This window comes from Neoarius graeffei, chromosome 17 (genome assembly GCF_027579695.1).
Source record: "Neoarius graeffei isolate fNeoGra1 chromosome 17, fNeoGra1.pri, whole genome shotgun sequence".
NCBI lineage: Eukaryota > Metazoa > Chordata > Actinopteri > Siluriformes > Ariidae > Neoarius > Neoarius graeffei.
This window is the reverse complement of record NC_083585.1, coordinates 18,740,488-18,753,503: the sequence shown is the minus strand read 5'-3', so window position 1 is coordinate 18,753,503 and position 13,016 is coordinate 18,740,488. Positions and strand designations below refer to the sequence as shown.

Genomic DNA, 13,016 nt, shown 5'->3' with positions numbered 1-13,016 from the left:
TTTGGCCATCATGGGAAACGCCATGTGTGGCACAAACCCAACACCCTGAGAACACCATTCCTACAGTGAAGCATGGTGGTGGCAGCATCATGCTGTGGGGATATTTTTCATCTGCAGGGACAGGAAAGCTGGTCAGGACTGAAGGAAAGATGGATGGCACTAAATACAGGGCAATTCTGGAGGAAAACCTGTTTGAGTCAGCCAGAGGTTTGAGACTGGGACGAAGGTTCAGGTTCCAGCAGGACAATGACCCTAAACATACTGCTAAAGCTACACTGGAGTGGTTTAAAGGGAAACATTTAAATGTCTTGGAATGGCCTAGTCAAAGCCCAGACCTCAATCCAATTGAGAATCTGTGGCATAACTTGAAGATTGCTGTACACCAACACAACCCATCTAACTTGAATGAGTTGGAGCAGTTTTGCCTTGAGGAATGGGCAAAAATCCCAGTGGCTAGATGTACTAAGCTAATAGAGACATACCCCAAGAGACTTGCAGCTGTAACTGCAGCAAAAGGTGGCTCTACAAAGTATTGACTTGGGGGGGTTAATACCTATGCACACTCCAGATTTCTGTTTTCTCATCTTATTGTGTCACAATAAAACAACAATGTCTCATTTCATCTCATCTCATTATCTCTAGCCGCTTTATCCTTCTACAGGGTCGCAGGCAAGCTGGAGCCTATCCCAGCTGACTACGGGCGAAAGGCGGGGTACACCCTGGACAAGTCGCCAGGTCATCACAGGGCTGACACATAGACACAGACAACCATTCACACTCACATTCACACCTACGGTCAATTTAGAGTCACCAGTTAACCTAACCTGCATGTCTTTGGACTGTGGGGGAAACCGGAGCACCCAGAGGAAACCCACGCGGACAACATGCAAACTCCGCACAGAAAGGCCCTCGCCGGCCACGGGGCTCGAACGCGGACCTTCTTGCTGTGAGGCAACAGCGCTAACCACTACACCATGCCGCCTAAACAACAATGTGCACCTTTAAAGTGGTAGGCATGTTGTGTAAATCAAATGGTGCTAACCCTCCAAAAATCCATTTTAATTCCAGCTTGTAATACGACAAAACAGGACAAACACTAAGGGGTATAATACTTTCGCAAGACACTGTAAGTCTAGGGTGGTCACAAATGTTGGACTGAATCCATATACAGATGCAACAAAGTCTTTCAGCAGACAAAACTGAATAGTTGAAAAATTTCTGTATTCGAGGTTGATTCTCTATCTAATTGTGTGCATTTAAAAAAATACTGTTTAGCTGAAGGAAGTTCATTAAGGTCTTCATTAAAGGAAGAGCCATTAAAGTCAGAAATGAGAGAAGCTTAGTTGAAAGATGAATGGATAAAGATGTTTGGGTTTATTCTCCATGTGTCTCATTTATTTAGTCAAAACCAGTAACGTGAGGCGCCACGGCAAATCAAAATATAACCACTTTGAACTGCAGCCACGAATTATTCATTAATGGTTACATTACAGGCATTTAGCAGACGCTCTTATCCAGAGCGACATACAACATACCCAGAGCAGCCCAGGGATCAATTGGAGGTTAGGTGCTTTGCTCAAGAGCACTTCAGCCATTCCTGCTGGTCCAGGGAATCAAACCAGCGACCTTTTGGTCCCAAAACTGCTTCTCTAACCATTAGGACATGGCGTCCCCTTTTAATCCTAACCCCCTGTTGTGACGAGCTAATCATATGTGCAGAAACTCACGCATGCATCTCCCCTGTGAATATGTGCTAATTACAACACGGCGTTTCCTCTATTCTTTGCTTTAATCTTGTATAAACAGGGTAAGGAATTTGATTGAACTGGATCTTTAGAAATTGTTTTGTACTATTCATGAAATATGTGAACAATCTGAGTCACCGTTATACAAGATTAACGCAAAGAACAGAGGAAACTCCGTGTTGTATTTCACACATATTCACAGAGGAGACGCATGCGTGAGTTTCTGCACACATGATTAGCTCGTCACAACAGGGGATCTGAACTGCATGAGAAGTGTTCAACTCCACTTTGAATAATTCATACACAGTACGATACTTAATTACAGAATAAACTACAGATGTGAAGAATTTTTGCTGTCATCTTACCTAGACACAGGAACCCGCATGCAAAAATATTAAGGCCATTCATCTGTCCGCTAATGCTGAGTCAGCTCTCATTTTTTAATAACAGTTTAATTCATAGATGATTGTTGTTTTTTCCAGTAATTAATTTATTCAGATTTGTGCCTTCATAAAATATATATGACGATTAAACAAAGCTGTCTTGTCAGGAAGGGGAAATGAAAAATGCATTCTGGGAGCACATAAACATGACACGTTTCATAAACTCAGTTAATGTAGGAACACTTGATTCTGAGAAGTTGGAATTATAAACAAGTCTAAAGAACAAGAAGAACAGAAATATATGTAAGTTCTGTGCAAAAGTCTTAGGCACATGTAAAGAAATGCTGTAGACCAAAAAACGGCTTGAAAATAATAATGTTTCAATATTTAAAAAATAATACTATAAACAGTAATCAGTAAGCCATAATTAATGAAACAAAGTCAATATTTGGTGTGAGACGACCCTTTAAAAAAAAAAATAGTAGTCTGAGCTCCAGTGAGGTTTTACTGAGCATCTTCCAGAACCAGCCCCAGTTCTTCTGGACACTTTGACCGTCACACTCGCTTCTTCATTTTGCACCAAAACCCATCAGCCTTCATTATGTTTTCTTTTTTAATCTGAAAAGTGCTCTCTTATGGAATATGTTGCTCAGATACAAACTTTTTGTGCTGGAAAATGAACGTTTGGACTCTAAAATGTTTTTGTAATGTTTTGACTCGATAATGTAGAAGTCATAAAATAGAAATCTATAACAAAGATTGTATGAAAAAATAATAAAAATAGGGGGCCTAAGACTTTTGCACAGTGCTGTGTATATAAATATAATAACCTACTGGAGCAGGCAGCAAGCTGAACTGGAAGCTATGGAACATTTTATTTGAATACATCAATGTAGTGACTTGAATAAAACGCAGTTTGAGATTCACAGGTCTGTGAGTCACTTACTTGTGTGAGAGGAACCTGAATGATCCGATGAGAAAGGAAAGTGGACGAGGAACAAATAAAATGGATGATTAAACAATAAAATGATGAACATAAAATGTATTTTTTTTGACCATGGGCCCTTCAAGTACCACCAACCCTTTACCTTCGATGCAGGGACAGAATGCAGCAGCTGTCCATGACAAAACAAATACGAACTTCATGAGTTCACGTCAGTATATACTATATATATATATAATCATCCCATCATGGAGGGTGAATTCATAGAAACACTGTTGCACAGTTCGCTGCATTTAATGACATATCGTGTAATTATTTTTTGAAACCACACACACACACACACACACACACACACACACACACACACGGCCACCAGGGGGCGCAAGCAGGCCATAACCTTCATGGCACATGACTCCACTGGCCAAAAATTACCAACAACATATCACACATATATTTGTCAAAAATGAGACATGATGATCTTTTGTTGTGATGGGTTCATCAGCAAAATGTGAGAAACTCCTGTGGGGAACAGCTGCACATTTACACTTGCACGAACGTTGATGTATTATTCATCCGTGAATTCATTTAGCCCTGATATCTAATGCAGACATTTAGATGTGTCAAAAAAAAAATCCATGACTGCTATACTTTTTTGCAAATGCACTTAAAACAGCAAACACTGTACAGGGCTGAAACGGCTTGAATTGATCAAGTGATACCTGATAGAGAACTATAAGCATTTTGAAATAATAACTGATACAGACTTGAGTCTTGATAAATACAGATGCAATCTGTAAAATAACCAATCCAAAGCTCGCTTTTAAATGTTTTAAAAGTAAAGAACGGATTACACTTTTTTATTAATATTCTATTAATTGTTTTCCTCACTCCTTGATGGTACCCATACGCGTGACGGTGTATAAATTATCGGCCTTGCCAACATGTAAATACCGCCATCTTAGACGTTCGAACAAAACCTGTCAAAAGGTTTTGGATAAATTTGGAAGGCTGTTGCTTGCGATTATTACTAGTATTAAAATGACTATCGGTTGTGGAACATTTGGCTGAACAAACAACCCAGCAAACAATCCCGAACTATCCTTCTACAGATTTCCAAAGGATCCAGAACACTGGGTGTGTAGCTGCAGTAAAACATGCTCAAGCACACAAATCTGACGAGTCATGGCAGCCATAGGGATATCGCTGATTTGTTCTATCCACATTTGCTGGATATGAGCAATCGTGCGCTCTGATTGGCTACTCTACTATTAGGATATCAGCTCATATACCGTGAGTAGAGAAAAACAAAATGGTGGAGCGCATCAAGTCAGATATATCACTTTATCAAGTATTTGAAAGAAAGAGAAATAGCTCTTAGTTCTTTAAAAGAAAGAGAGATAAGCCCCCCACCAGTATCTCCTGCTCCACATTCCAGCCCAGTCGGTGGCAGTGATGCACCTTTAAGTTGGTTTGCCAACCACCAAAAACCCTAAAGAAGAAGAAAATGGCGGCGCTTGTTGCTGAACCGAGGACAAAATAAAAACTACTCAAAAACAAACCGCCCCAAAAAATAAAAAAACAACAAAATATGGAAAGAAAGTACTTCATGGTAAGAACGCATCATTTTTTTTTCTCCCAAGAATTATTATTATTGTATTTTCTACAAACTGCTCCTGTCATTTCGCCGGTTTGTTTACATTCTAAGCAGAAATTATTTTGTCAGACATTTTGTATGAAGTTTTATTTATTGACTTTGCTAAAAATAAAAATGCTCCATTTCTCAAAATCCAGTAAATGTGGAAAGAATAAAACAGTTATTCCACTCAACCTCGTCGTACATGGCTTATAGCTGATTCAGCACTCCGCGCCTCGTCAGCTATTAGCTCACGTACGACTCGATTTTGTGGAATGACTTAAATATGCAGTGCCCATTTTATATCTGGTTCATGTTATTTATCAGGATACTGCGACGAGATTTAACGACATTGAAATTTGTTATTAGTTCGGTTAGTTTTGCAAGACACACATACAGAAGATACACAATGGCAAATTTACTGTAGTTCCCAAGAAAAATCCAACTACTGGGCGATAATCGGTATACGATATAAACCGGGCTGATTTTCCACAACCTGACATCATGAACCCGGCCAACACAAAATTTTTAAGCGTCGAGGCTTTTGTAAGCTTTAAACTGCCAGTACAGTAAGATGCGGTCAGGACCAAATAGTTAACAATGTCTATATCTGTGACCTTAGGTATTTTTTCTTTTGAACCCGGTGCTCCATTGGCCATTTCTACAAGACTTTTTGCGTCTAGGGCTGTCGATATCGCTGATATGGGTCTGTTGTTCCATGACTGACATTCATACATTTTTCAATGTATCTTGATTTGCGTTTATCATCTAATTATCTTGTATATTTGTGAGAATTAAACGCCGGACATGCACTACTCACCAAAATGGCCGCTGCACTGTTGCTGTGTCTACATCGGTCACGTGTTCACATAAGTAGACTAGCCTGGTAGAGGTGTGACGATTAATCGATCCCCGATCTATTGATCCATTTCAAGCCGGGATTCAAAAAATCAATTAAAATTTAATGAATCACGATTCACTAACAATACTTAATTTCATCCTGATAACCCTAGATACATAACAAATTTTGACATTAAAAATCCGATTCGGTGTCCGGAGCTGTACATGGGCGCGGCCATGTTTGTGGTTGCTATAGCAATCTCACGAGATCATGTGTTGCTTTGTGAACAACATGGCGGACGACTTGGAATTCCTGAAGCCACTGACTTTTAAAAGCCCAGTTTGGCGGCATTCTTACGATCTCAGTGCCTTATGTCCTCTCTGGACAATGAATGTTGTGTCTCAAGAGGTGATATTCACTTTAAGACACATGACCGTATTTGTGCGTTTTAAAAGACTGAGACAAAAGTCATGAAGTTTTCATTGCTTTTTTGTTTCTTAGTGTTTTGCGGTTTGAAAATAAAAATTTGCCAAAAATGACTGAACTGTGATGCATTCATAGTTACACTCAAAGTCAATGGAGTGACTGGAGTCTGAATAGAGACTATAAAGGCAACACGACTTGTTTGTTTTTTTATTGCTCAGCATTTCTAGGCTGACAGTTAACAGAATATTGACAATGATTTACATCAGTTATAAAATAGAGAACAAAAAATGCGAACCGTGATTCAAATCGAATCGGAAGGTCAAAATCATCATTCGAATCGAATCGTGAAAAAACTGAATCGTCACACCTTTACAGCCTGGCATGGTACCCTAAAAGTTAAAGCCTCACAAGTCTGAGACTCCTTGTTTGATCCTGAGCTTGGGTTACTGTCCACTCTTAGGTGGACTGACTACTCCCTGGACTAAATGTGTTTGTGAAAGTGTGTCCTGTACTGATCTGGCTTCTTTGCACCCCGTGTTACGGAGATAAGTTCTGGATCAACCTCCACACCGACCAGGATACAGCAGGTGTAGAAGATAAATGAATGAACTCGGCAAGGTGATAAATGTAGCTTACATAAACTTTGGGCCTCGTTTATCAAGCTGGATATGAACAAATTCATTTGTACGAACATTTATGCAAGAAATTTGGTATTCATGAAAACCCCAGAATTCTAGAAAAACGCTTGGAGCCTACTCATGCTCATGTGTAAATTAACACCGAAGAAGACTAACTAATGCAAACCTCGTTTGACCAACTTCAGATGATACCATTTGTGATGAGTTCCTGCACTTTTGTAAAATCCAGTCATTTCATATAAATGGGACAGTCCACCAAATGGGTGCCATTTGCTTGTTGTACCACTCCCAAATTAAACTTAATTTGTTATATCTTTTCAACACTGATTATGATAACACACATATTTAACTATTCAAAATGTGTATTGGTCAACCTCAGGCTATGTTATTTATTTTTTTACAAGGTTTGGAAGTCAAAGATGGCTGCATACTCTTTATATGAGTAACAGGACTGAAAGTAACAGGACTGAGTTTTTAGCCTAGGATTAGCTAATACATGGAATTAAGCCACATGACGTCATCGCTAATAGCATGACCACACTTGGCACATTCTAGTGATTTACCAAAAATCTGTATTTTTAAAATAAACAAATATCATCTAAGAAATAATTTAAGTAACAGGACAGTATGTTGATATTGACCTCATCAGTCAAAGTTAAAAAAATCATCAAATATACAGAAAAGTAAATGAGAGAACTAACTTTTGGTCTTCCCATGGCCTTCAGAAGACACAACTGATGTAACTTCCTGTTGAGCATGTGATTTATGGAATGTTCTAAATTTGTCAGATGGGGTAATATGTTTGGGTAACAGGACTGAGTAAAAACCCAGGGACACAACTAAAATGTGTATTTTAACTAAGATATTGTGGATTTCTTATGAATAAAAAATATTTAAACCATGGATAGGATATGGAGTCACACAACAGTGCAAAAGAAATACTGTTTCTGAAGGATTTTAATCATAATATTTCATAGTTAAGTATAAAGTTAGAGTGCGGGGACAGGTAACACATGCTATTTTTCAGTGTTTTAGGTAGTTTTTATTAATCCTTACAATTATATATCTTAAATTTGAAATCAGATCAATGTGCAGGACATTCTGCGTAATGAGGAAATGTATTTTAAAGTACATTTTTATGTGCATTTATACATATAATTTTCTAGGGACGGAAATGGCACCGATTCGGTGGAATGGCTCATATGGTTTTAACGAAAGAAATATTAAATTTGAAAAAAAAATCAAGAAGACAATAAATGGAGACAAATAAATCCAGTCATTTAATTAAGAAGAAATGCAGCTCTTTAAAAGGTGGACAGACTCAGGCAGTGTGTAAACTGGCTCTGTTTGCCACGGCACCTTCTTTTTTTAGTGCTGTGCAACACTTTACTCGGGCCAACACTAAGTGAGCGATATGGCACGTCTCAAGCTACAATGTGTTTTATAAAGTCCCTTTGTCTAAGACTCTTGTGTATTTGCACTTCATGTAGTCCTGTGTATAGTGCCAATGGAATGTTATGTGGTGCACCATTGCCCCTTGGGAAACAACGTTTCGTTCCAGAGCATACAGGTTATATAAACGGAATGACAATTAAAAAAAAAACCACTTGGCTTGAGAATAATCATTATTGTCCTACATCCCATTATCAGCTTCCTATAACACCTAATTATTTCTTGATGAGGGATTTGTTTTTGTCTGAATAATTTATTTCAATTAAAGCTTGGATTTTTCTTTTTTTTTCCCCAGTGTCAGATGAAGCTACTTCACCAAAAGGTGCATTTTTACTAATCTTCACAGTACTGTGCAAAAGTCTTAGGCAACCTTTTTTTTTTCCATATAAACTTTGTTATAGAGTTCTATTTTATGATGTCTACATTATCGAGTCAAAACATTACAAAAAAATTTTAGAGTCCAAATGTTCATTTTCCAGCACAAAATTAAATGTTACAGAAAAAAAAAAAAAAAGTTTGTATCTGAGCAGCAGATTCCATAAGAGAGCACTTTTCAGATTAAAAAAGAAAACATAATGAAGGCTGATGGGTTTTGGTGCAAAATGAAGACGCGAGTGTGACGGTCAAAGTGTCCAGAAGAACTGTGGCTGGTTCTGTAAGATGCTCAGTAAAACCTACAGCTCATTTCCGCATAAAACTGCACTCACTGGACCTCAGACTACTATTTTGTTTTGTTTTTTTAAGCAAAGGGTCGTCTCACACCAAATATTGACTTCGTTTCTTTTATTATGGCTTACTGATTACTGTTTATAGTATTTTTTTAATGCTGAAATATTTCATTTCATTATTTTTTAAGCCATTTTTGGTCGACAGCATTTCTTTACATGTGTCTAAGACTTTTGCACAGTACTGCATCTATCTATCTATCTATCTATCTATCTATCTATCTATCTATCTATCTATCTATCTATCTATCTATCTATCTATCTTCACTGGATATGAGCAATCATGCACTCTGATTGGCTACACTACTACTAGGATATCGGCTCAAACTGTGAGTAGAGACAAACAAATTGGTGGAGCGTGTTACTGAACCAACCAAGGATGAAATAAAACATCTACTCAAAAACAACCCCCCCCCCAAAAAAAGCAACAAAATATGGAATAAAAAGTTTTTGATGGTAAGAACATATCTTTTTTTATTTTTCAAGAATTATTATTATAGCATTTTTCACAAATTGCTCATGTCATTTCGCTGGTTTGTTTACAGTACATTCTAAGCAGAAATTATTTTGTTGGATGTTTTGTATAAAGTTTTTATTTATCAAATTTGCCAAAAATAAAAAATGCTCTGTTTCTCAAAATCCAGTGAATGTGGAGAGAATAAAACAGTTATTCCACTCAATCACATCGCTACGCGACTCGTTAGTTATCAGCTCATGTATGACTCGACTTTGTGGAATAACTGTTAAATACCGTATATATATATATATATATATATATATATATATATATATATATATATATATGATGTGTGTAGTGTCCATGATCACACCTGAGTACAATAAAGTTTTATCTAATCTAATCTACAGTAGATATTTGTTTTTCAATTTTCATATTATTTCTTCATATTATCTAATTAAACTTTTTTTGACATTTGGGACAAAAATAAGATTTGTCATCATTTCTGAGCTTTGCCTTTTAAGGAGTTTTGTAGGCAAAACCAAAAGTCAATCAGCTGTGCCATGCACATGTCTGGTAATTTATTGGTGATTGGCATTCATTAGCATATGTATGGGGACAAAAAATCCTGTGAATTTTTTTCTTAATTTAAAATCAACTTTACTAAAATATTAATAAACGAAGCCCATTACTGTTGAACAACAAGCCAGACTTTCTAAAGCCAGAGTCTATAAAAAGCCAAGATGAAGTATAAACTATACACAATCTTAATTTTGCACCAAAACCCAGGAGCCTTCATTATGTGTTCCTTTTTAATCTGAAAAGTGCTCTCTCTTATGTAATATGATGCTCAGATACAAACTATTTTTTTTCTGTAACGTACAATTTTGTGCTGCAAAACGAACATTTGGACTAAAAAATGTTTTTGTACTGACTTGATAATGTAGAAGTCATAAAATAGAAATCTATAACAAAATTTATATGAAGACTTTTGCACAGTACTGTATATTTAGGCACTGCCTAAAAGCAGAGCTCCCGATGAACGTAAAATGTGTTAATAAATAATCCCACATAATTTTTTTTTAAAAGCAAATTAAAAATAAGTGCTGGATAAAAACCCATCTATCTTATGTAAATAAAGATACAAATCTCATTGTCCGATAGTCAAGTATTTATGAGATACATTGCCTTGCACTTACAATCGGGTTCCCTGTCATGGTACACATCAAGTCAAGTCAAGTCAAGTTAAACTTTGCACTTGAGTTTCCATCAATGAACAGTTTATAAGTTCAACAAAACAGACTTAATGTTAAAACTATAATGATTTTCCTGGTTTCACAGTTATACTTTGTGACTCTATAGGACACAGTTATAGAAGCGAGTTATTTATAAATCACACTATCTGTCATCACCCAGATGAGGATGGGTTCCCTTTTGAGTCTGGTTCCTATCCAGGTTTCTTCCTCGTGTCGTCTGAGGGAGTTTTTCCTTGCCACCATCGCCACAGCGTTGCTCATTGGGGATAAATTAGGGATAACATTTGCTCATGTTTAAAGTCTTTAATTCTCTGTAAAGCTGCTTTGTGACAATGCCTATTGTTAAAAGCACTATACAAATAAACTTGACTTGACAATCAATTACTTGAAGATTTCGCCATTAGGATGGACATACTCCCCCAAGTCAGGTGTAACAGACATAAGCACTCTTTAGTGATATGAGCAACCAGCTTGCTTAATTAGGTCCACTCTCTGATCCTATACAAGAACTTACTATTGCACTGTTTTTATATTTTCTGAACTGTGTGCACTTTCCTATTAGGTAGCATGATAGTTGTTGCCTCACAGCTCCAGGGTCCCTGTCTGTTAGGATATTCATATTCTCCCAGTGTCTGAGTGGGTTTCCTCTGGAACTTTTGGTTTCCTCCAACCTCCCCAAATGGCTTGCCAATGCTAAATTCCCTTAAATGTAAATGAATGAAAGTGTGTGTGCATGCATGTTCCCCACTTCAAGGGGTGTTTCTACCTCAAGTCTAGTGTTCTTGGGATAAGCTCTGGATCCACCAGGACCCTGACCTGACTAAAGATGATGACCTTACTATAGAACATGTACTGCCTGCTGTACTTTAGTCTCTGTGTTCTTATTTAATCTGGTTTTGGTGTTGGCCTGAATATCCATTGTGTGACGTTGGTTTTTGAACCATGCTGCTAGACAAATTTCCCATGTGAATCATCAAGCGCTGGTTCGTATCATTAAATCGAGCAATTCTACATCTAAAGCACAGATGAAGGGTGTAGTATAGATCTCAAGCCCTAGTATTCTAATTAGTGTGAGAAACTTGCTGCACTGAAAGCTGTCCCACTGCGACTCAACGTTGGCCTGCTGCTTCACGCTGCCAGGGCGCATTTTAAAGTGTTGATGGAACATCTTGAGCTTAATATAAAGCAGGAGACAGCATGGAAAGCAGCACTACTCACGAACAGGTTCTGTCTTGAAGCCAGCGACAGAGCTGCTCTCGCCTTCTCCCTTGCCGTTGATAGCAGACATCTTGACTTCATACTTCGTGTTTGGTTTTAAGCCCGTGATTGTGACTGCACTCAGCCCTGCAGGATCAAATTGGATTTCGAGTTAACCAAACATCAAGCACAGATAAAGTAATTGAGTGTTGAGATATGAGTATAACCATCAGCTTTAAGACGTTACAGCACATACGACTACATCCGTTTGAAATATTAGAATGCAAGCCTCAACAATCAATCATCATCATCCTGGAGTCATCATATAGCATTTATAATTTTTCATCTGTTCTGCATGAGCTCCTTTGTTGAGATTCTTGAACAGCTTTTCCATATGAGGGTTGGGAGATCTCTCAAAGGGGTTGAACTTTGTAACCAACTGCCAATCATTGAAACACTAATGGCTTTCATGACTGACAGCTCAAACTTAAACATATCCATGCTAGTCAGAGTCACAGTGCTCAGAGATGCAGCGGTCGGTCAGTAACTGGATCCAACCTCTGCCAACTTTGTTGCAGGAGGTTTTCACCTCTGTTTGTTTGGTTGTCTGTTCCCAACATAACTCAAAAAAGTAGTGAACAGATTTTGATGAAATTTTGAGGAAAGGTGAGCCATGGGCCAAGGAACAGTTGATTAGATTTTGATGCAAGTCCGGATATGCATGTAAACTAGTGTAGTCATGGCCACCTAAACTGAGAACAAGTACTGACCAAGACCAAAGCTGGCTGACACCGAGTCATGACCAGGACCAGACCGGTGGGGGGTGAAGTGTGGTGGGGAGGGGTGATGGCTGGGAACAGGAAGACAATTTTCAAATTCGCAATGAGTCACGTTATTGGTTGCATTTGAAGCAGGAATTGTTACAGCCAATCACAGGAATGATGTTAACACATAAATCAGACAATACATTGGCAATTTAGTGAAATCCCCACAGTTGTGGTCTTCAATTCAATTCAGCTCAACTTTATTGTCATACGGTATGTACTCAAGACAGTGACACACAGTACAATGAAATTCTTATTCTGTGAGTCCTCCAGCAACATTACCTAAACATGAATAAAGACATTAAAAATAAAGTAGTTAAAGTTAAATAATAACATAATTATTACATTAAATACATTAAAGATGTATCAAGTAATTAAAAACAAGGACATAAATAGTAAAAAAGGTGCAGCAAAGTGTGTAGAGTGTCAGTGCAAATAAATAGGTAGTTCGGTTCAGTGCAAACTCTACAGGACTGGGGGGAGAGGCAGTGGCTGG

The 13,016-nt window shown here is 37.8% G+C and overlaps 1 protein-coding gene across 4 annotated transcripts in view; it reads right to left on the bottom strand.

Annotated features, from left to right (window-relative positions):
• Nucleotides 1-13,016, bottom strand: part of ncam1b (neural cell adhesion molecule 1b) — a 335,812-nt gene that overhangs the window by 49,001 nt on the left and 273,795 nt on the right. For all 4 annotated transcript variants that reach the window (XR_009656853.1, XM_060943809.1, XM_060943810.1 and 1 more), the window contains exon 15: nucleotides 11,718-11,843. Coding sequence is in view for 3 of the 4 variants with exons in the window: in XM_060943809.1 (XP_060799792.1) it covers nucleotides 11,718-11,843 (126 nt within the window). In the remaining variant the exon portion in view is untranslated. The remainder of the gene's footprint in view (nucleotides 1-11,717; nucleotides 11,844-13,016) is intronic.